The sequence below is a fragment of the Phyllobates terribilis genome, unplaced genomic scaffold (genome assembly GCF_046119375.1).
Source record: "Phyllobates terribilis strain yellow unplaced genomic scaffold, ASM4611937v1 Scaffold_2__4_contigs__length_985480577, whole genome shotgun sequence".
Lineage (NCBI taxonomy): Eukaryota > Metazoa > Chordata > Amphibia > Anura > Dendrobatidae > Phyllobates > Phyllobates terribilis.
Window position 1 is genome coordinate 823,573,172 of NW_027362762.1, and position 24,530 is coordinate 823,597,701.

Below are 24,530 nucleotides of genomic sequence, written 5' to 3' on the forward strand. Positions count from 1 at the left end.
GGGGATCCGTTGAAGCATTCCAGAGTAATTACCTCATAAAGTGACAGTGGTCAGAATTGTAAAAATTGGCCTGGTCATTAACGTGCAAACCACCCTCGGGGGTAAAGCGGTTAAAGTAAAAGTGCAGGGCATAAAAAGTACAGTTCCAACTATTTGAGTCCAAGATGTTAAAGTTTTCACCTTACAGCCACCTAGAACCACCATGACTACTTGGCTTAAATGTAAAAGAAACCGCTACTACAGTATATAATGTGATTTGCAATATAAACTGTTTAGCCCAGCATAAATACATTTAAACAGATTTATTTAAACAGGTAAAAATGGATACAAGTTGGTTACAAAGGATAAATACCACTGTTTCCAAAGAGATGATGTTGCCTACTAGTCCTTTCATAAGAAATTCCATGAGCTGGATCAAGATGACCCCTCGGAGGATTCAGGAGCTACCTCTTCTTTCAATCAGCACTTCTTATTTGGGTATCAAACCCTTGGTAACGGGCTTATGTTCAGGGATATAGAATTGTTCCCCTCTCTTTTTTTCAGAACCCGGTTTGGGGTTGCGAACATAGCCCGTGAATAGGGACAGGCCTGTAACATCATCAAACAGGAAATATAAAAACGGACGATTAATGCTAAAAGTTGAAAATGAACGTGTCATGATGGAGGCTGTGGCAGCAGCAGCCTCAACGCCTTCCTCATTCAGCAGCAACGTGGACTGATGTTCAACGCTGGATACACGCAATGGCTCGTCTGAAACTCCCTTCAAATCTGGATGAGTAAACAGTTGTCCAAGTCCTAAATTAAAGAACAGATATGTAATAAAAAACAAAACTATATAGAATGCAGAGAAAGGTAAGCATGCAATTACACGGCATGATTATTGTCAGTAAATGTACCTTGGAACACTTGTTTCCCCTATAATTGTGCAGTGTAATCAGGCTGCTAGTCAACGACAGACAAAGACAACGCATGTTCGTCAGGTGAAACGATCTTTAGGATTGCTTTAAAAAAAAATATCATCAATCTCTGCTACACATTATCCTGTGTAAACAGGAAATGTGCTGCAGAGAACAGCCTATGCACACAGAATAATCCATTATTCATTTTTCTATGTCCATGGGAAGCACAGTCGGCTTTTCTAAACAAACTGTCAAGCAACGGACAATCAGGGATCATTTTCAGCCACAGATCATGTGGTGTAAACCCTGTGCTGTATTTCTCTGCAGTCTGATATGTCTGGAAAGATATTGTCTACAACCTGAATTACTCTTTTGGATAAATTTTAACTTTGATGTGCATTTTTCTTAACTGTCCCAATTAATCAAAGTAAATGTCCTCAGATTTGCTTTTGTTATCTAGGGAAGAGAATTTTAAGAGGATAGTCAATGGGTGATCGGGTGGCAAAAAAAAAAAAAAAAAACTAAGGAACTGGAAATAAGCAAATCATAGGTTGGCATTTAGACAGTTCAATTCAAACAGGATAAAGGTTTCTGTTATTTCATGTTAAAGGGGTATTCCGATTTCATAAAGCTCCTTTTTCCTGGCTGCTTTTTGTTTAAAAAAAAAAAAAAAGCCAAAAAACTGTTCTTTACTTATCCTCCTGAGTCCAGCACCAAGTCTCCATGGCTGTTACTGGTTACCGTTATTGTCTGCCGCACTGACGTCATGTTGAGAGCATGACAGCCAGTCAGTGAGCTCTGCGGCTCTGAGTGGTTTGTGCCGCAACTTGGGCAGAGCCTCTGAGCTCAAGTACTGGACGAAGAGCTGTCGAAGTCAGATCATCACTGCAGCAAATAACAGATACCAGGAGCAACAGCGTAGAGTCAGCGCTGGTTTCGAGGAGGGCGAGTAATAGACAGTTTGTTTTTTTAAAACAAACTCTAGCCAAAGTAGAAGGGTTGTTTGTTTTGGTAATGTCTAAAAACATCTCCATGTAGACCTTCTCAACCTGCAGCTCTGCTTGTTTACATACTAATGAAACAGGGATGACGACGTGTGTCAGGAGTCTAGCAGACTGCACTAAGTATCTGTGACATGCAGAAGTAGTGCTGTTGCAGAGTGTGACATGATGAGGTAGTGCTGTTGCTTTAAAGGCATTCAGCAACTATTAGAAGTAATACAAGCACATGAATGAGACAGGAAATGTTGAGCTCCAGAAGCATCCCGCAACTATAGGGGTTAACACAGTCGCAGGAGAAGGGGAATGTTTTAGCAGAGCCCAAGGGGGACTGTGGGGAAGTTGTTTACTGTCTAGCTGGAGCCAAAGAGAAAGGTGGTGTGTGTGTTCTGTATCTCTCAGAAGCGCCCCTGCAAGTGAAATGGATTCAAGTCAGGAGTGAAGCTAAGCACAGGTCAGGTAAAGTTCCTGAACTAACAGTGCAGAGTATTGTCAGGCAGAAAGATAAGGACTGGAAGAAATTGTGTCACAGGGATCATCTCCCTCAGCAAATCCCCCCCCCCCCCCATCTCATTGTGCTGTAAAGAATGAGGTGTTCATTAATGTGCCTTTGCATTAGAACTGTGCTGTCCTGTACTACTGGGAAGACTGTGAACTGCGGTGCTGCTAAGGAAACTGTACTGTTTGTCACTGGAGCCTGTTGCTCATAAGACTTAACTTGCACTGGCTGTGCAGCTTCTTAATAAATGCTACTGTTCTACCGTTTATGAGGACTCTTGTCAAGTGTGTCTGGTCAGCAAGTGAAACAACCTACGTGTCTGTGCCTGCGGGTCAATATCCCTGTGTGCCTGAGAGAAGCTGCAGCACATGGTCTATGGTCGCCCTGAATAATGGTTCCCCCAGGATTCCAGAGAATTCATGTAACCTGTCTTGCCCCTATCTGAACCTAGCGGCGTGCGTGTAACATATCCACCCCACTCCTAACCACCTCCTGGTTTCTCATCTTTCTGCTTGCTCTACTTTTCTCTCTCTTGTCTAAGTTACTTCTTCTGCAAAATGATAAAAATAATGTGTACCTTTTTTTTTTTTTTTTTAAATTTCATTCCACCCTTTCATCCAAGTTGAATTCTCTACAGGCGTTTCTTCTCCCTCCTCACAGCTCGAACTGCCATTCAGCATATATTACTGTGCAGTCAGGGACAGCTCCAGGTTTTTGTGGGACCAGGGAGAAAGTCTCAGCGTGCACAGATATGGCAGAGAAATAAAGGTATACAACACAGGACTCACAAAAATACATATAGAAACAGACACAATATATATTTATTTTATTTTGATGGCCGTCACTTTCACAGACATGCCAGCGCACAGTGTTACTGTCTGCTTGTAGTGACGCAGCCGGGCCGATATACAAGCACGATTAAAGGTGCAGTGCCAGTCCGGCCGCGTCACAACTAGCAGACACAGCTGCACAGCGCACTGTGCGAGGCCATGTCTGTCAAAGTAATGGCCATCAAGCAGCGCCGAAGAAAAAACAGACGGCCCTGCACAGCTGCTTGGGAAGTTGCCCGGCCCCCTGGCCCAGCCTGCCCCTGTGCTGGAAAATGAATGACAGTGCAGTGTCCCTGACGGCGAGTGGGCCCCCCAGTTTGTCCAGGGCCCCGACTCTTGCCCAGGTGTGCTGCGTGGTGACGCCAGCCCTATGTGCAGATCTACATACACAGTCAGCACTGTTACCTCAGACACAAAACATAGTCAGCATTGCTACAACAGACAACGCACACGGTCAGCTCTGCAAGACTAGACAACACACACAGCTCATCTTGGATTGGGGAACACCCTTTGGCTGTAGTTGAATTCATTATTAGATAAAAAGTGTAGGTAAGAAGGGAATGATTGAAGTAACTAGCTGTCCTTCCATCTCCCTTCTTTACTGTCAGACTGTTCACATTACTAGTGATGTGTCGGACGCGAATGACGAATGCGAACCAACAGCCGACTTCCTTTTGTTATGATGGTGTGGCACCCTGCTACTACAGGTACCACAGAACCCAAAAGGGTGCATAGATGGACTTCTCCACAAGAGGCCCTCACTACAAACAGACCCCTCCACCCTTCCACCTCAGACCACAAGAGGGAGCCCTGTTAGGGATAGATATATATATATATATATATAAACTGGAGGGTGGAATTAGTCAGTCAGTCGGAGAGTGTGCTGACACAGAGCAGTGAAGACGCAGTACGTCTGCTGCTGTACCGAGGGCCCCGAGCGTGGCTGCGGCAAGGAGAGAGGAGTTAAGGGGCAGAGGAGCATCTCAGGCTCACCCCAAGAGACAAGCCGGACACCGGGTCCGCGCCTACAGGGTCCTCTACACCCAGTAGGGACAACCGGCATACCAGGAGGCTTCCAGACCCCTGGTCATCCTGAAGCTACCATCAGTTACAGGACTAGGAACCACGAAGGCCCCGGCATCCAGGGATAGTGGTTGCCAGAGAAAAGTCCTACTACCAAGCAGTCAGGTGAGAGAGCAAAACAACATAGAAGCTAGGCCAAGTTCCAGGCTGGCCAGAAGCTTAGAGAGAGGAAGACACAGACCAGGAGGCCTACAACCCGCTCACTGGGGAGAGTCCTGAAGTGCACCCTTCCTATTAAGTACCCTGGACCCTACCTGCCGTTACACCAGTAAAGGTACTGAAGCGAATCCCCTGTGTGCGTATCCGTCATTCCCCCTGACCCGACCGAACCACCTCTCACCTGCATCCCTTCCATCAACCCTGCCCCGGGGGCCCGCTCCGCCTGTGGGGAGCAGAAACATCTCAGTTGCCATTCCATCACCCCCGGAGGTCTGCAGCAGCGCCGGTATTCATTACCGGGAACCACAGGTGGCGTCACAAGACAAACTGTTAACAAAAACCCCCTTTTAAAGAGTGACCCCAGAGGACGGGCCCGGGAGTCGACTGCCATGACATCCTACAAAGAAGGTAAAGGTCCGGGTATCGAGTCTCCCCCATATCACCCTTGGGCGAGTCAATGGGAACCCAGTGAGAGCCCACCCGAACAAAACTATGCCCACTCTTCAATGTAATTGGCTAATTGAAGGTAGGTGGAGTTTCAACCATGGGTGGGCGGAGTTTCGTTGACATCCAAGTCATCTTAAATGTGTGTTCACCTATGGTGAACACATATTTAATAAGGATCCATTTAGGATCCAAAAGAGCCGGATCTTTTTGGTGAGCGGAGCCAGATCACCAAAGAGAGCCGGACTATCCATCACTACACATGACAGCACCCCAGAAAACCGAGGAGACACACAGATGTAAGTGAATTACAAAGTTGAAGAGGAGAATGGAGGCAGAATAATGGAGAGGAGAAGACTCAAAGTGGACAGCCGCTTTAAAGAAGCACTCCTCCCATCAAAGTTTTTATCCTCATAATATATTGCAGTCATCATATTATATAGCACTGTGTACTTACAATTGCTCATTTTGCCTTTCTACCCAGCTAATTCTTCTCTTTTCCATTAGGTCTGTGACATCACGTGATTAAAAACTGACTAGCTGAATCCTTCAAAGCTCTATGTAGACAGGAGGTCTCTTTTCCTTGCGTGAGTCATAAGTCACTGCAAAAGTCTTTGACAGAGGGGAGGAGAGCGCAGCTGGGTCAGGAGCTGAAGAGAAGAATGAGTCATGCAGGGACCAGAGATTTCCTGTTTGTACATAGAACAGGGAAAAGGAAAAATAGCTGGGTAGAAAGGCAAAATGAGCAATTGTAAGTACACAGTGCTATATAATATGATCACTGCAATATATTACTATATGAGAATAAAAACATTGATGGGAGGAGGAGTGCTTCTTTAATGAATTAATGGTCAGATATAATATTTCCAAATGATGTTCCTACCTCCAGTTGTTAGTAAAGTCCAAATGGGGAAGAAATTTAGATCGGAGAAATGAGTTTGATATTTCTGCCACCACCCAGGTCTTTCTTTGCTGCAACAGTAGCCCATTTAGACAAATGACTGACTGCTGATCCTTATGTTAATGTGGGCTTGGAAGAAAAATAAAATATACATTGATTTTCAGTTTTGGCATGGTCTTCAACCACTGACGAAGCCCCTTTGCCCGAATGTTCTAGTACGTAAGGCGTCACACACACACACTATACGTTGCATAGTGAGAAACCATGCTGTCCCTATATTTGCCTGGGCAGCACAGTGGATCAGTGGTTATCATGGTTGCTTCGCAGCGGTGGGGTCCTATGTTCAAATCCCACCAAGGATGTCTGCAAGGAGTTTGTATGTTCTCCCTGTGTTTGTGGGGGTTTCCACTGGGTTCCTCTCACACCCCAAAAGACACACTGAAATTAAATTTAGATTGTGAGCCCAATTGGGGTCAGTGATAATATATGTAAAGGGCAGTGGAATTAATGGCACTATATAAGCAAAGCATAATGGCATACTGTAAAGAATATTCAAGACAAACCCATGTCAATCACTGTCACCTGTTTGGCAGATTTATAGGGATCTCCATGCATAGTGTAATCCGACTCTTTTGAATACACTGCAGCTTGCAAAGGAAGGGGCCAACAGGCATTGAGTGACAAAACCCCCCCAGCAGCTGGGAAGCCTCTACAGCCCAGCCGAGCGGTTCTTTGTGTGAGAAACTATAATTTAACAGCAAGTTATGGGAAAATGATTCATCTCAGTGATACACAAAATAGATTGTTGGAAACCTGAGGGGATGGGGAATGTAACCCTAGTTTTAAACATAGTCAAGCACGTAAGGAAAAAGGAGATACCCAGCACAGCCTTGCAGGGGCCCCTACGACCTCGATGTTTGGTATCCACGTGTAGCAGGGGCCCGGCTGGGTCCGATGACACCAGGACTGGCTCCCTAGCACCATCCAGTAAGGACGTATGGCCCAATTTAGTTTTGGGAGCTCTTAGCTGGCAAAGAACAAGGGTGGAGACTTGGGCTCAACCAGGGGGGCAGTAGGGGGGGGGAGTGACCCAGAGAGTTTGAAGGTCTCTGTAGCTAGAGCCTATTGTCTTTTTCCTGGGAGGTCATGACATCAAGACGTGTGGAAAAAGTCCATCCACCACTCCATGGCCCACAGCCTCCTATGTGGCAGCCCTCCCCCACAAGCCAGGCCTTTCCATCTACACTGGTAATTGACTCGAGTTCTGCTTATACTTGTACCATACTTTTGTACTTATAACTCTGACCACTGTGCATGTATAACCCTTGTGTATAGTGTTTTCCTAGTGCACCCTTACGGCGATTAAATATATAATTTAACTTTGGGCTGTTCTTTTATCTCGATCCACGAACCTCATGGTCCAACAAAACACGCTACCGGGTTGGTTTCTAGCCCGATATAAGTCCGTTATATCAAACAGAAACTGGTTGCAGCTCTCCCAGGCTCTGCTTCACTGGAGCTAGCAAGCAGAGCCTCTCAACCTGTCAGGGTTGTGGGAGAGTGAGGTGCCACATCAGTGACTGAGTGGGCCCCCTCGTCTCACCCCCTGGTGCCTTCCTGTAACCGCGTCCATCAGGGGGGTGCGGAACGTCACGTAGATGCAGAGGGCAGGTCCGTACCACGTGCTCCATCTGACATAACTGACGTCAAGCGGGAGGCGGGGTGTGGATCCATCACACGTGGTGGCAACAGCGAGATTCTGCGGGGTCTCCCTGCTGCCGTTGCTTCGCACATACCCACTCCTTATTTTCTTTGGTGATAGAGTGCTTATTCCTAGTGGGCCCTATGGTTGGCTTTACCCCATGTCATTGATCTTACATCATATCTATTAAGGTTGACATAAGTTAATCTTACCAAGGTTCGATAGAACATGACTAAGTTCCAGTTTAAAATCCAGATTTAGTTTGGGTACTTTTAAGGTGGTTGATTTCTCCTTATGGAATCTTTTATAAAGTTCAGTTCTGTTCAGGTTATCCAATATCTTTGAAAGATTCCAGCTCATCTGGAGAGGCATAATGATAACTAAACTTGTGTTTCCTTTAAAAGGTAATCTGGCCACCTTATAGGAAAAAAAGGAGCAGAATAACCATTGATACAACCTTTATTGGCACATAGTTCAATACTGTTATAAAATAATTTATTAGACAGAAATAAAGAAAAAAAGAAAAACGAACAGACAATGGTAGCCCTCATATGTCTGTCGACATTTTCAAAATATATTACAACAGCAACTAACAACAGGAAAATATTGTACAGATAAGCAGCAATATATTTGCAGGAGATATAAAAGAAACAAACTAGAAGGCAAGTGCATGTAGTGCACATTAAGTAGTACAGGTGGGATTGTACATACTAATACTTAAAAAATGAACTTGTCATGTCCCCAAATCCTATTAAAGGGAATCTGTCCTTAATTTTTTGCTACCTCATTTGAGAGCAGCATGATGTAGGAAAAGAGACCCTGATTCCAGCGATGTATCACTTAGTTTACTGGGTGCAGCAGTTGTAACACAGAATACAACTAGATGTAGCATGAAGAACTAAGAAAGCTGCCCCCGCCCACACCACAGCTTTGTATGTACATTATCTATTGACAGTGAGCTGCTTATCATAGGAGGGGGTGTGGTTAGGCTAGCAGTTGCATGAGACCTAGCCAGTAATGATCACCTGGTGACAAAACCTTTATCATAAGTGAACAACAGCACACAGCCAGATAAGTATCACATCGCTGAATTCAGTGTTTTAACCCCTACTTCATGCTGTCCTCAGATTACATAGCAAAAGTATGCTGACATATTCCCTTTAATCTGAAGATCTAGGATTAATCTACAGGCTAATAGTGTTACAATGTTGTCCAATCGTATCACTGAAAGTACGGCTACTGAGAGAAAATGAACTTTATTTCTCCTGGGGGCCGTTGGCTTTCAGTCACAGAGGCATGCTGGAGCGTCTTTAGTCACTGCACAGTAAACTGCGAGCGGCGGCTGTAGGCACGCCCTTGCACCTAAATTGACAGCTCGCTCTGCATGGATGCTCCGCAGTTTGAGGTGTTAATCAAGGTGTCGGGGCGTGCCTACAGCAGCCGCTCACTGTGCGCAGGGTGGTGACTGTAGCTGCTCCGCCCTGCCTCTGTGACTGAAATTCAGTGCCCCCTGGGAGGAATAAAGTTAATTTTCTCCAAGTAGCTGGACTTTTAGTAAGGTGGCCCGACAGCATTGTAATGTTATAAACCTGCAGATTGATTCTAAATCTACAGGAAAATAGCGTTTAGGGTTACGACAGGTTCCCTTTAATAGTAAAAATAATGTGAAGGATCCCTCCATCCACGTAGCACAGGTCTAATGACATTAATTAACAACTTGATAGATTCCAATGATTATGATCCAAAAACCACAATACAGGCAAAGTAAACTGATGCTACAGTTATGTGAAACAGAAATAAAAGTAGGGCAATATCACTGTGTATTACCAAGCCTTATTGCACTAAAATAATTTCCCAGAAAATGGAAAAAAAAAATCTGAATTTGTGCACTTACCTGGCTCTCCAGCCTATCACTTGTAAAATAACTAAGAGGATACTTCACGGCTTGCATCATATCCACAGTTACAGTCTCGTCATCACTTATGCTAAATGCATCTGATATAGTATTAGCAGGGTCGAATCTATTTCTCCAAATTCCTGCACAAATAGAGGACAACGTGCCTCATTACAAGTACCAACCGAAGAGTTGCTTTTATTATAACACACAATGTTACTTTTCTAGATTTGTACTTGAATCTGAATTCTAAAGGGTCAGCTTGGAGACTTTGGGGCATATAATTTTGCACGTTATCACATTGAATGCCCAGAGAAAATCAGTTTTTTTTCCATATTTCTAAGTTATTAAAACTACTTACCAGTAAGAACTCATTCAGGCGTCAGTTTTTCACACATTCTAGCCACATTTTTCATGGATACAATTTATATTCTATGGGTTTGTTCACATGTCCGTGTAATTTTGGGGACTGGGTTGTCCGCACCAAAGCACGTAGATGTGTCCAAATTTGATCTGAGACATGGCTCAAACTCGCCATGGCAAGTCGTCTATGGGTCTAATAAAAAAAAATAAATAAATAAATAAGCACCTGGATGCCATCTGCTTTACATGTTCGTTTGATAGGAGAGACTTGAGAAGACTTTTCAGATGACTTCCCCCTCTCACCCTTCCTCCTTTTCCACCTACTCCCCCCCTCCAAAAAAAAATAATTAAATGCTGATGGTAAAAACTGACTGATGGTCCAAACTGATGAAAATTTGATCCAAAACACTGAAGGACATACTTGGTCCATTTTTTTGTTTAAAAAAATAAATAAAATCGCTGACTTCTTAAAAAGCCTTGAAATTTCAAACAGAGATTTCCATAGTTCGTTAGGAGTTTATTTGAGATTTTAGCTATGCCGGTAATTCTGTCGGAACTACTTTGTAGAGGGATGTAGTAGACATCCAGGGGTGTGGTGCTGTACCTGTGCTGCTTGGTAAAGAGGAGTCTTCACAGGGACAGAGATGAATAAGAAGATAGTAGTTGATTCAATCAATGCATTTCAGAGCTGTACTGACTCCTTTCTCAAGACAAAAAACAGGTAGTTTTTGTCTTGAGAAAGAAGCCAGTATGGCTCTGAAATGCATTGATTGAATCAACTACTATCTTGCATGCATCTCTGTCCATGTGAAGACTCCTCTTTACCAAGCAGCACAGGTACAGCACCACACCCCTGGATGTCCACTACATCTCTCTAATTCTTCAGCTGAAGTCCGTTTGTCCCTCTGCACTCAGACCTGCAGCAGCGTTTTTTCCCACACTTCTTTAGTCAGATGTGCCCATCACAACCCAATAGATGAGCACGCTTCCTCTGTATTTCTTCCCGAATATATACGTTATCACCCCATTGTTCCCACCTTTTAATCTTGATCTACGTTATGGACATATACTGCTGGCCTAATATAGTCCATAATGCAGCCTGTGCATAAACATTACCTCTCCACAGTGCATCTGTGTGACTTACTTATTCAGTACAGGGGCACTATAGTAATAGGAGCTACAAAGAGCCAAACAAACCTATAGACATACTATATCATTTTAAGGAAAGTATATTACCTTTGAAATGTATAGCATTGAGGAGCATTAAGACAATATCTCCTGGGATGCTGGAGAGAAAGTTTGTGATTTTTCCTCTGGTGGCTTCCTTAACCCACTTGTTTATCACCTCCAGATTCTGCTGCATATTCGGTATGAGGTTCACAGGCTTCGTCCCATATAGCCTCTCAGATCTCTTCAGAAAGTTTTTTTTTATATGAAAATCTAAGGATAATGAAAAAATCACAGTGCAACAATAATCTTAATCACCGATTGCAAATACATTTTGTAAAAACCCAATCAATTATGGATAATGGTGAGTTCAACAGAAGACCATGTCAGCAGGAGTTTTCTAATATGTCCCGGGCTCACCTGGTCAGTGGTCACTGAAGCCCCACAGAAGAGATGTTGGATAGAAAAATAATTTAAATTGCCCCTCATCCCTAATCTTCCAAACTTTTTTTTTTTCCATCCAGATATTGTTCACCTAGTGCCTTAGGCTAGTATCTACCCCTCTACTATAACATTTCGAGGCAAGAAATCAAAAAGGTTAAAACTATGTCAGGACTGATACCTTGCTAATCTTTAGTTCTATATGCATGCAATATACAGTACAGACCAAAAGTTGGACACACCTTCTCATTTAAATATTTTTCTGTATTTTCATGACTATGAAAATTGTACATTAACACTGAAGGCATCAAAACTATGAATTAACACATGTGGAATTATATACTTAATAAAAAAGTGTGAAACAACTGAAAATAGGTCTTATATTCTAGGTTCTTCAACGTATCCACCTTTTGCTTTGATGACTGCTTTGCACACTCTTGGCATTCTCTTGATGAGCTTCAAGAGGTAGTCACCGGAAATGGTCTTCCAACAATCTTGAAGGAGTTCCCAGAGATGCTTAGCACTTGTTGGCCCTTTTGCTTTCACTCTGCGGTCCAGCTCACCCCAAACCATCTCACTTGGGTTCAGGTCTGGTGACTGTGGAGGCCAGTTTATCTGGCGTAGCACCCCATCACTCTCCTTCTTGGTCAAATAGCCCTTAAACAGCCTGGAGGTGTGTTTGGAGTCATTGTCCTGTTGAAAAATAAATGATGGTCCAACTAAACCCAAACCGGATGGAATAGCATGCCGCTGCAAGATGCTGTGGTAAACATGTTGGTTCAGTATGCCTTCAATTTTCAATAAATCCCAACAGTGTCACCAGCAAAGCACCCCCACACCATCACACCTCCTCCTCCATGCTTCACGGTGGGAACCAGGCATGTAGAGTTTTCTGCGTCGCACAAAGACACGGTGGTTGGAACCAAAGATCTCAAATTTGGACTCATCAGACCAAAGCACAGATTTCCACTTGTCTAATGTCCATTCCTTGTGTTCTGTAGCCCAAACAAGTCTCTTCTGCTTGTTTCCTGTCCTTAGCAGTGGATTCCTAGCAGCTATTTTACCATGAAGGCCTGCTGCACAAAGTCTCCTCTTAACAGTTGTTGTAGAGATGTGTCTGCTGCTAGAACTCTGTGTGGCATTGACCTGGTCTCTAATCTGAGCTGCTGTTAACCTGCGATTTCAGAGGCTGGTGACTCGGATAAACTTATCCTCAGAAGCAGAGGTGACTCTTGGTCTTCCCTTTCCTGGGGCGGTCCTCATGTGAGCCAGTTTCTTTGTAGCACTTGATGGTTTTTGCAACTGCACTTGGGGACACTTTCAAAGTTTGCCCAATTTTTCGGATTGACTGATCTTCATTTCTTAAAGTAATGATGGCCACTCATTTTTCTTTACTTAGAATTTGTATTATGGCAAGAAAAAAGCAGCTAACAGTCTATTCAGTAGGACTATCAGCTGTGTATCCACCTGACTTCTGCACAACACAACTGATGGTCCCAACCCCATTTATAAGGCAAGAAATCCCACTTATTAAACCTGACAGGGCACACCTGTGAAGTGAAAACCATTTCCGGTGACTACCTCTTGAAGCTCATCAAGAGAATGCCAAGAGTGTGCAAAGCAGTCATCAAAGCAAAAGGTGGCTACTTTGAAGAACCTAGAATATAAGACATATTTTCAGTTGTTTCACACTTTTTTGTTAAGTATATAATTCCACATGTGTTAATTCATAGTTTTGATGCCTTCAGTGTGAATGTACAATTTTCATAGTCATGAAAATACAGAAAAATATTTAAATGAGAAGGTGTGTCCAAACTTTCGGTCTGTACTGTAGACCATAGAAGTTTGTTCATATAGCGAGCAGAATTTGGGGAATTTTGTTAGTGTTTTAGATCACAATGAAAACCTTAAAAAGGGATATTTCAGTCTACAGAATAATCACATATTTTCTGGATCAGTGGTCCTCAACCTTTCTTACCTTGACAGCCACGTTCAGTTCTGAGAGATGGCTGCGAGCCACATCCAGCACCCCTATTAAAAGGTATAATGACAGACAAAGCTTACCCACAGAAATCACACCAAGACTGTGTACCACATCCCTTATGAGCGGTATGCTTACTTCCAAGGGTTTGTATTTTATCACCATTTGTTATTCTTGCATCAAGCACACTCACCACACCATTGTATCCAACTTCAATCATCTCTCTAAGGGTTCGCTCACACTGCTGTCTATTCTCTAATGCCAAAGAATCAAGCAGATTATGATAATGGCACTTGGCTCAAACTCTGTCAGAGTTTGATCTGAGAGTCATCTGATTGTGATCCGATTCTCTTACATGAGAGAATCGCAGAACAAGGTGCGGAAAATACGGAGGACTTAATTTCTCCCTCTTCTCCATGGTCTCTGTGATGTACATTGGACTGCACTCGGATTTCATTTGAGTGCAGTCTGAGATTTCACACGCACCCTTAGACTTGTATGGATACAAGTGATCTGAATATCGGAGCCACTTGCAGCATGTGAAAATACTCGCAGATCTGCACTATCCCATAATATTACACTGTGTTCCAAATTATTATGCAAATAATATTTTCTCAGATTTTCCCAAATTACCTATATGAATTGCAATCATTGTAATTTTCAAGTCAAATAACTATTAGAGTACAATTGAAAGGTTTTTGTACAAACTGCCTATGATAACAGTATATTTAAAAAAAAATAAAAAACTCAAACTGCAGTCAAAATGCATGTTCCAAATTATTATGCACAGCAGAGTTTTCAACCTTTTCATTTTAATAAAGAACAAAAATATGGTCATTTTTGAAATTATAATCATTAGCAGGTTATTACAAACTGAAATCAAACAGTTTTCAACTCAAAACTTTATTCTAGGTGATGTAACATTTGCACATAGGACCGCTTGTTCGAAAGGAGCTTCTGAACTCTCTCGTCCATTGAATTTGTCAGGTTTTGGATGGTTTCTGCTTCAATTGTTTTGCATGAGGACAGAATACCCTCCCAGAGCTGTTGCTTAGATGTGAACTGCCTCCCGCCATCATAGACACTCCTTTTGATGATGCTCCAGAGGTTCTCAATGGGGTTGAGGTCAGGGGAGCATGGGTGCCACACCATAAGTTTGTCCCCTTTTATGCCCATAGCAGCCAGAGATGCAGATGTGTTACGTGCAGCATGAGACGGGCATTATCATGCATGAAAATGATCTTGCTGCGGAATGCACGGTTCTTCTTCTTGACCCATGGAAGGAAGTGCTGTTTGAGAAACTCAACATACATTATGGAGTTCATCTTTACCCCTTCAGGGATCCTAAAAGGGCCGACAATCTCTCTCTCCATGATTCCAGTCCAAAACATTACTCCACCTCCTCCTTGTTAGCGCCGTAGCCGTGTGTGCATGGGGTGTTCATCAACCAGCCATCCTCCACTCCATCCATCTGGACCATCGAGATCATTTCATGCATGATAATGCCCCGTCTCATGCTGCACATAACACATCTGCATCTCTGGCTGCTATGGGCATAAAAGGGGACAAATTTATGGTGTGGCACCCATGCTCCCCTGACCTCAACCCCATTGAGAACCTCTGGAGCATCATCAAAAGAAGTGTCTATGATGGCGGGAGGCAGTTCACATCAAAGCAACAGCTCTGGGAGGGTATTCTGGCCTCATGCAAAACAATTGAAGCAGAAACCATCCAAAACCTGACAAATTCAATGGACGAGAGAGTTCAGAAGCTCCTTTCGAACAAGGGGTCCTATGTGCAAATGTAACATCACCTAGAATAAAGTTTTGAGTTGAAAACTGTTTGACTTCAGTTTGTAATAACCTGCTAATGCTTATAATTTCAAAAATGACCATTTTTTTGTTCTTTATTAAAATGAAAAGGTTGAAAACTCTGCTGTGCATAATAATTTGGAACATGCATTTTGAGTGCAGTTTGAGTTTTTTATTTTTTAAAAAATATACTGTTATCATAGGCAGTTTGTACAAAAACCTTTCAATTGTACTCTAATAGTTATTTGACTGGAAAATTACAATGACTGCAATTCATATAGGTAATTTGGGAAAATCTGAGAAAATATTATTTGCATAATAATTTGGAACACAGTATATATTGGGCTGAGTGCTATCCCCCTTGCCAGTATATGTGCATCCAGATCTGCTGTTCTATGCAGGGCTACTCACAAAAGTCACCATCGGGAACCTTCTCTTCATTGTTGGTTGCTTGATCTGGCACTAATGCACCAAGTTGGCTGACAGTTTTCAAGCCAAAAGTTGGCAACCCCTGCTTTGGATAAGTGATTTATGTGGGTCTACTGTTGTAACTTCCAATCAACTTTCAGAACAGGGTATTTGTGAGCTCTGTTCTCCCCTGGCCACAAGCCTATCAGTAGAAGAGGAATAGACTGCTGGACTATCATAGTCACCCCAGAAGACAGTGAACGAAGCAGCAGGGTAATGGGATGACCGAACACTCCCTTCAACTTCTGGAGTCCACACTGATCTTACAATCGAATAGGTGATCATTTTTTTAGACTGTAATACTCCTTTCAACCTAAGCATTACAGGGAACGTGTACATGGCAGAAAGGGCGTTCAGAAATAAAAGTACACATTTCTCCATTTAGTACACACACCTTTTTTAACATATATTCGAGTAGCTACATTTAGAGAAGTTTGGACTAGCCGCTTTGTCACCATCTGCAACTTCTCGTGCAGACATTGTAATGACTCCACATGGAGTGTTTCCAGTATCTTCCTCTCGGTTTGATTCTCAGCACCTAAATAAAATAAATAAATAAAAGATTTGTTAATAATGAAGCAACACAGAACAAATAGGATTTCAAGATATTCTTAGATAAAGATTTGATAATTAGCAATATTGACATTTGGTCAAAGAGCCAATCAGATCCATTTCTTTTTATGCATCGTTTAGATTTCGTTCTTCAAAAGCAAAAAGGTTCCTTAGTTGGATGGTTTTAATACCAGTCAATGAAGGAGAGCCTTTGGGTAGGTCTTCTGGAACTCTATTGCATATGTAACAAAGCGACAATTTGGACACTTTTCAAAGACCCAGTTTAGTTTCTATATTTTACAGAGCAATTCTGTACTAGAGAATGGAGCCAGTAAAAAGCTGGTCCTACACTCTAATCCACTATATAGGTGTGAATTTGGCGCTGGATTCAGTCCAAATCTATTCCCTGGTTCACGTCTGCACTAGGTGCTTATTTCTGGATTCCTGAAAAAGGGGATTCAGAAGTGATCAGGGCTGAGCCATTTACTTCAGTTTTACAAATCGAAAACATTTTTTCCAGAGGTAGTTTCATATGCCATTGTAAATCATTTAACAGACAGATACTGCTGGAAAGAAGGATAAAAGGAGTCCAAAAGATTCACATTCTGTATTCCATTTTTCTAACTAAAATCAATTTCTTCAGATAAGGCATGTCTCAATCCTGTTTTTTAGGGACTCAAATAGAAGCCCTCAATGTATTCATGAACAAGGGAATGGCAGTATAGATTTTTTTTCCTATGAAACAGGATCAAACTTAAAATAAAACACACACATATACAGTCATGGCTGAAAGTGTTAACACCCTTGAAATTGTTCCAGAAAATGAGGTATTTCTCCCAGAAAATTATTGCAATTACACATGTTTTGTAATAAAAATGTCTATTTCCTTTGTGTGTATTGGAACAACACAAACAGAGAAAAAAAAAGACAAATTGGACATCATTTCACATAAAACCCCAAAAATGGTCCAGACAAAATTGTTGGCACCTTTTCCAAGTAAAGGGTAAACAACTTTGTTTCAAGCATGGGATGCTTGTTGAAACTTACCTGTGGTAAGTAACAGGTGTGGGCAATATGAAGATCCCACCTGAAACCAGATAAAAATGGGAGAAGTTGACAATCTTTGCATTGTGTGTTTGTGTGTGCCAAACTAAGCATGAAGAACAGAAAGAGGAGAAGAGAATTGTCTGAGAACCAACATTTTGGAACAATATCAACAAACTCAAGATTACAAGTCCATCTCCAGAGATCTTCATGTTCCTTTGTCCATGGTGCGCAACATAAGCAAGAAGTTTACAACCCATGAAACTGTAGCTAATCTCCCTGATGTGGACGGCAGAGAAAAATTGATGAAAGGTTGCAATGCAGGATAATCTGGATGGTGGATAAGCAGCCCCAATCAAGTTTCAAAGAAATTAAAGCAGTCCTGCAGGCTCAGGGTGCTTCAGTGTCAGTGCAAACTATCCGTTGACATATCAATGAAACGCTATGGCACGAGACCCAGGAGGACCCCACTGCTGACAGACATAAAAATGCTAGACTGCAGCTTGCCAAAATGTACGTGAGTAAGCAACTTTTAGACAGATGATACCAAGAAAGTTTTTTTGGTAAAGAACATCGTTTGATTGTAGATCTCATTCCATTTTCAGTAAATAAAGAAAAGAACACAGTACCTAGAGTCAAATATCGTGAAGGTTCAAGGATGTTTTGGGGTTGTTTTGCTGCCTCTGCCATTGGGTGCCTTGACTGTGTGCAATGTAGAAATACTGGAAGGACAAAAAGCGCAAAGTGTTTCGAAGTTTTTCCTACTTCTTCATCAGGATATTTGTTATATCCCATCCTGATGAAGAAGTTGGAAAAACTTCTAAACCCGTAGATTTTAAATTGTAACAAATAGAAATAAAAATTCTTTATTGGAAGTTTTGGATTCTGAGATGTCCTTTCCACATGGCGGACCAGCAGCGCAGGGAAAACCATTTGAATTTCACATTATATTCCTTTCAATCTATTGACTGTGTGCAAGGCATCAAAAAATCTGAATATTACCAACAGATTTTGGGTGGCAATGTAGTGCCCTCTGTCAGAAAGCTGGGTTTGCATCCTAGGTCATGGGTCTTCCAGCAGGACAATGACACTAAACATACTTCAAGAAGCACCCAGAAATGGATGGAAACAAAGCGCTGGAGAGTTTTGAAGTGGCCAGCAATGAGATTGGATCTAAATCCCATTGAACTTCCATGGAGGGATCTTAAAATTGCTTCAAAAATGAGAGACCTGGAGCAGTTTGCAAAAGAGAAGTGGTCCAAAATTCCAGTGGAGAGTTGTTAAGAAGCTTGTTAATTGTAATAGGAAGTGATTGATTGCAGTTATTTATTCCAAAGGGTGTGCAACCAAACATTAAAGGGGTTGTCTGGTCAAAACCGATAAGTCTGCAGTCACTTTGTGCACTGCAGACAGTGCATGCGCTGGGGGAATTCACCAGGTTCAGACCCGGGACCGGTTATACATACCCCCGGCCAGTGGGCGCCACCTCGCTCCATACATTTCTATAGAGCGAGACCATGCCCAGTCTAGTGACGCGGACGGCCAATGGGCATGTCCGACTAGAGGTCACTGCCTCGCTCAATACAAGTGTATGGAGAGCAAGGCCGCACCCACTGGCGGGGGTATGTATAACTCATACATACTCTCCAGTCTTGGCTCTGAAACTGGCGAATCTCCCTCCAGCGCATGCACTGTGGATTCATAAGTCTGCAGTCACACAGAGTGACTGCAAACTTGTTGGTTTGACCGGACAACCCCTTTAAGTTGAGGGTGAAAACAAAATTTTGGGGTGTGAAATTATGTCCAATTTGCCCTTTTTTCTGTTGCTCCAATGCACACAAAGGAAATAAACGTGTGTAACAAAACATTTGTGATTGCAATAATTTTCTGGAACAAATTGAAGGGTGTCAACACTTTTCGTCCACGACACATTTTATACACACACACACACACACACACACACACACACACACACACACACACACACACACACACACACACACACACACACACACAGTACACCGATGCAAATATACATTTTGCTCATGTCAATTATAAATCATGCACCATGTATGGCACAGATCACATTGTCATTACCTAGTGCTAGTTGTAAGAGACCAAGAGCAATGCTAAAAGGTGACACCACTACATTTGGGTTATTAGATTCCTGATGAACCTGTTTCAGAAGGTCCATGCCAAATGCGTTCATTGCTTTTTCGAATGCTTGCTTGTCTGCATGTGACACTTCTCCTTTACAAACATTTTCAGATGATGAGGATGTTACGTCTTCATCCTCTTCTTGCGAGTTTTCCTCAGTCACAAGAGCTGTTGTTGGGTCTGGTTCAGAAATGTCTTCTGGCGCTGCTGTCGTCGTAGCAGTGGTGAATGTAGAAGAATAGAAATACAGCCAACTGTCTGCGGTAGAGTCTAAGGGGGTTGCTTCTGTAGAAGGAGTTGTTGTATGAACAGGCGTCGTTATTTCATCAAAATCCACTTCCTATGGAGACAAATGAAGTAAAGCATATTAACTTAAAGGGGTTGTTCCATGAGCAAAGTACATTTTAATTAATAGATCTTGGAGTGATAATAAGTTCCACAATTGGTGTTAAAAAAAATGTTCTTGTGTTGAGATAATCCTATACATGTGCCCCTGCTATATACTGTTATTTGTTTCTTTGGACCATGCAGAGTTCATGGTCAGCAGATTACAGCTACTGACCAAGGGAGGAAACATAAGTCACTTATGATAAGAGAGTATATAGAGGAAACAGCAGGGGATCACAGCTGCTGCTCTCTGAGGTAAACACATGGCCAGAGTTATGGGCAGGCAGACTAGGGCCCCCACTCTCCCAGGGACCTCCAACCCGCTGCCGCTATGGGGTTGGTGAGTCAGGAGGGCTCGATGTCATCATAGATGCCGATACAGTTGATAGTAATGATGGAGGAGAGAGAGTCACATGACGCTCTCTCTCCCATCATTCCCCCTCTGACGCAACGTCATGACGTTATCACACGCCGAGCTATGCAAGGCAATGGAGCTACTGCGATGCGCTGCTGGGGAACGAGCAGGAGAGTTAAATATTATATTTATTTTTTAACTCACTAAGGCCATAATACTGGAGGACTGGGGGCTACATTTTCCTCTATATGACTGCTGCATTATACTCTATATGTGGGGCTGCATTATATTGTATTGAGGACTATGGGATGCATTATACTGTAGTGGAGCTCTGCACGGTCAGACATGGTCATTACACAGTACACAGCAGGTGCACTTTTATGACATTGTGTCAGCACAGGAACATTTAAAAAAAAGCAAAAAAACAAAAAAAAAACATCCTTATTATTCCAAGCACTATTATACAAAATGTACTTAATTTGTGAGACAACCACTTTAAGGCTTATTCATGAAATTGCCCTTCATTTACTTTCTGGAGCTTCTTAGAATTAGCTTTAGTGGTAATATAAGAAAGCCTGTAATTCATAGTGAAAGCACAATTGCTAGTGCTCAATGTGAAATGTGTTTGTAGGAGGCGCAATGCAATTTTGAAATAGTTAAAAAAGTGTAAGGGTATGTGCACACGATGCAGAAATGCTCAGGATTTTTTCCTGAGCGTTTACGCTGCGGAAAAATCCGCATCATGGGCACAGCACATGCGGATTTCCATTGGGGAACATTGCTGCCCTTCTACCATGCGTTTTTCATGCGTTTCCGCGGCGTTTCTGCAACTGCGGAAACGCATGAAAAACGCATCGTGTGAACTCAGCCTAAGGGTATGTGCACACGATGCAGAAATGAAGCAGAAAATTTCTGCATCATTTCTGCATCTCCCTGGCAGAAAAAACGCATGCAGATTGTGCATGCGTTTTTCCTGCAGAATACATGCGGATCCACATGCGTTTCCGCATGCAGATTGACAAGCGCTTTCCAGGCGATGTTAGCATCACCTGGAAAGTGCTTGATAACTAGGTCACACTATATAAATCCATGCAAACAGCATGGATTTATACAGTGTGAACTGAGAGAGTGTATATACTTACCTCCGATGGCCCGCGCTGTCCTGCTCAATCTGTTCTCCCTCGCTGGCAACTTTGAATTGAAAGACCTGCCGACGTCAGCGTCACGTGACCCGTCACATGACTCTGACGTCACCGCAGGTCCTACCACTCACTGCAAGTGCCGGGAACCAAGCGGGAGCGCTGTGCGGGCCGACAGATGGTAAGAATACATTTATTTTTTATTTTATTCTTCTTTTACAGCTTTTTTAATGGTACCTGGGTGTGGATGAGACTCTCCTCTCCTCCACACCCGGGTACCATCCGCACATTAGAACGCACCAATTACGCAAGTACAAATGCTGTCTTGCGGAATTGGCGCGTTCTAATGCAAGTCAATGGCGGCGAAATCGCCGCGTTTCCGCAAAATTAATTGACATGCTGCGGATTTTTGACCGCAGCGTTTACGCTGCGGAAAAATCCGCATCATGGGCACAGCCCATGCGGATTTCCATTGGGGAACATTGCTTCCCTTCTACCATGCGTTTTTCATGCGTTTCCGCGGCGTTTACGCAACTGCAAAAACGCCGCGGAAACGCATGAAATACGCATCGTGTGAACACAGCCTTAGTGTCATAATAATGCTGCAATTCAACCACTGCTCCCAAATGATACATTATCGCTGCTGTTTGACACCTTATTACCATGGACAATTTTTATTTTGCCAAGAACCAAATTTTTTATTAAAAATCTTCTGAGGGTCATAACATTTTTTTCTTTTTTGCACGATAAAATAGTTTTTGTTGATACTATTCTGGGTTATGTGCGACATTTAGATCACTTATTGTATTTTTTTTTTCTCTCTTAACGGTGTTTACCATGCAGGTTTATTAACCCCTTAATGCCCCATGATGGCTACATCTACCAAGGAGTGTCCCAAGGACTTGAGTGAGCTCAGAAGCAGAGACCGCAGCACACAGGACAGATGCCGGCTAGGATACACAGCTGGCATCTGCCTCTAACAGCAGCGACTGGTGCGCCCGCCGATTGCTGCTGTTAACCTATAAAATGCCGCTATCAATTGCATTTAATCACAGCAGTCTAGCCCAGATGTTAGATTGGGTGGCCATTGGCTTCCCTGAGATGCGATCGCAGTGAACTGATGGGTTGCTATGACAGGTGGGGGCCGGCTAAATGCCTCTGTGCTGGTCATGTGATGTCCAGCTTGTGGCTGGGCGTCATAGGAGACAGTGATTTTTCCTATATACAGCAATGATGTGGTATTTCTGTATATAGCACAAGCGATAAGACGATTTCAGGTTCAAGTCCCCTAAAGGAACTAGCAAAGATTGCTGAGTAATCTTATTTACAGGACATTTTTACTGCAAAATGAACACAGGAAAAAAAAAAATCAAAACCCCAAAACTACCATTTTCACAATTAACTTGGAATTTTTTTTACAGTTTTCCAGTAAACTGTATGATAAAATGGATGGTGTCATTCAAAAATACAACTAGTCCTATAAAAAGACGAGCGCTCATATAGCTTTGCTAGCAGAAAAAGAAGTTTCGGCTCTTGGAAGACAGGGAAAGAAAAATGAAAGTTCAAAAATGAAAAATTGCTTGGCCCTTAAGGAGTTAATATATTTTGATAAATTGCACTTTTACACATGCAACTCTTTAAAGGGTTATAAGAAGGACATCTGCCATCCTGGACACAGTGATCCTACTACTCCTTCCATTTTGAGGGAATTATGTACTTGTTGTTTTAACACATTTGAATCATTGCTTTTTTTCTGCAGCTGCTTCATTACTATTTTTCGGAGCATGTGGTGACAGTTTCCACACGTACTGGAGATATTGACACATGCAGACCCATTCAAATCTACGGGTCTACGCACATGTCACTGTGTTTCCACATGTAGACATGTCGTCATTTTCTTTTACACGCTGCACGGTCCGCAAAACGTCCCATGCTGAACACACACGGATGACATCAGTGTGTCATGTACTGACACATGGGAATCAGTGTACAGTTAGAGCTGTTCCCAAGCTCTGGAAGCTAAATGCTGCCCTCTTCATTGTCCCTTGCTCGAGTTGATCACAGCGCGAGCAGGGGACAATGATGAGGGCAGCGTTCAGCACCTGATGCTTGGGAACAGCGCTAACTGTATACGGATTCCCAGGCGCCGGTACGTGTGCTCCTGACGCGGCACATGGATGGCACACGGTTGCCACAAACGGACACGGATATTTCCAGTACCAGAAAAATCAGGGCGTGTGAAACTGGCCTAAGGGTAAACAGGGAGCAGAAGGTCGGGTCATATTATAATTCATCTTGTTAAATCTAAAAACGATCAATCGGAAAAAGGTGTTAGTTTAAGCTTAATATGTTTCCCGGAAATTCATAGATGTCCAGTTTGTTGAATTAAGAAGTATTTGAGTCAGAAGCATTTTGAGGAAATGTTTATTTTGTTTTACCTGGGACTAGGCGATATTTTTCAACCCACTCTTTTCGTATTGGGGCTGCAACAGAAGCTGCCAGGCTAGGGTTGAATGAGACAATTATAAAAAAATTGTTTGACAACTGGAGCAAATGTTTCATCATAGTCCTCTCCATATTTTTGAGAATAACCTTTAGCTACTAGTCTTGCTCGGTATCGTTCAGCTGTGCCATCTGTTCGGTACTTTACGTTAAAAACCCATTTACATCCTACTGTATAGTTTTTCTTCCTTATGGTAATTTTGTTAATGTCCATGTTTTTGAGTCATGCATGGATTTTATTTCTATTTCTGTTGCCTCTATCCATTTATTGGCTTCTTCTTCAGGAAGTCGAGATATGTCTTCCCAAGAGGTAGGCTCATAAATTTTAGTTGTACTTGCCTTGTATGAAAGGTGCATTGGTGGTTTTCCTTTGTTTTCTCTTATTGAAAGTCTTGGTTCTGTGTCTGTTTGTAGTTGTATCTCTTCACTTTCAGTATTCTGTTTTTTATTAATTTCAACTTTTTCATCAGATATTCCTTCAGCTATATATCATTGCTGTTTTTCTCATTTTTTGTTTCCAGTGAAATCATAGTGTCTTCATTTAGATCTTCAATGAATGTCACACTGTTACTCACCATAACTCTGTGTTTTGGGATCTAGGATTCTACTACAATTTTCACATATCCAACAAATATTCCTTCCATGGACCTATTTTGAAGTTTGGAACGTTTTTCTGTTGGAATGAATACAAAAACTTTACAACCAAAAACTCTTAAATGATTTACACTTGGTTTCATACCTTGCCACAGTTCAA

General features: G+C 42.4%; 1 protein-coding gene across 2 annotated transcripts in view; it reads right to left on the reverse strand.

Moving 5' to 3' along the window:
- Window positions 1-287: 287 nt before the first annotated feature.
- SERPINF2 (serpin family F member 2) overlaps window positions 288-24,530 on the reverse strand; it is a 41,300-nt gene continuing 17,057 nt past the window's right edge. For both annotated transcript variants that reach the window (XM_073667693.1, XM_073667692.1), the window contains exons 3-8: window positions 19,334-19,733; window positions 16,035-16,178; window positions 11,009-11,212; window positions 9,410-9,552; window positions 7,728-7,932; window positions 288-795 (exon numbers count right to left, since the gene is read on the reverse strand). In XM_073667693.1, coding sequence (XP_073523794.1) covers window positions 470-795; window positions 7,728-7,932; window positions 9,410-9,552; window positions 11,009-11,212; window positions 16,035-16,178; window positions 19,334-19,733 — 1,422 coding nt within the window. In that variant the 3' untranslated portion in view covers window positions 288-469. The remainder of the gene's footprint in view (window positions 796-7,727; window positions 7,933-9,409; window positions 9,553-11,008; window positions 11,213-16,034; window positions 16,179-19,333; window positions 19,734-24,530) is intronic.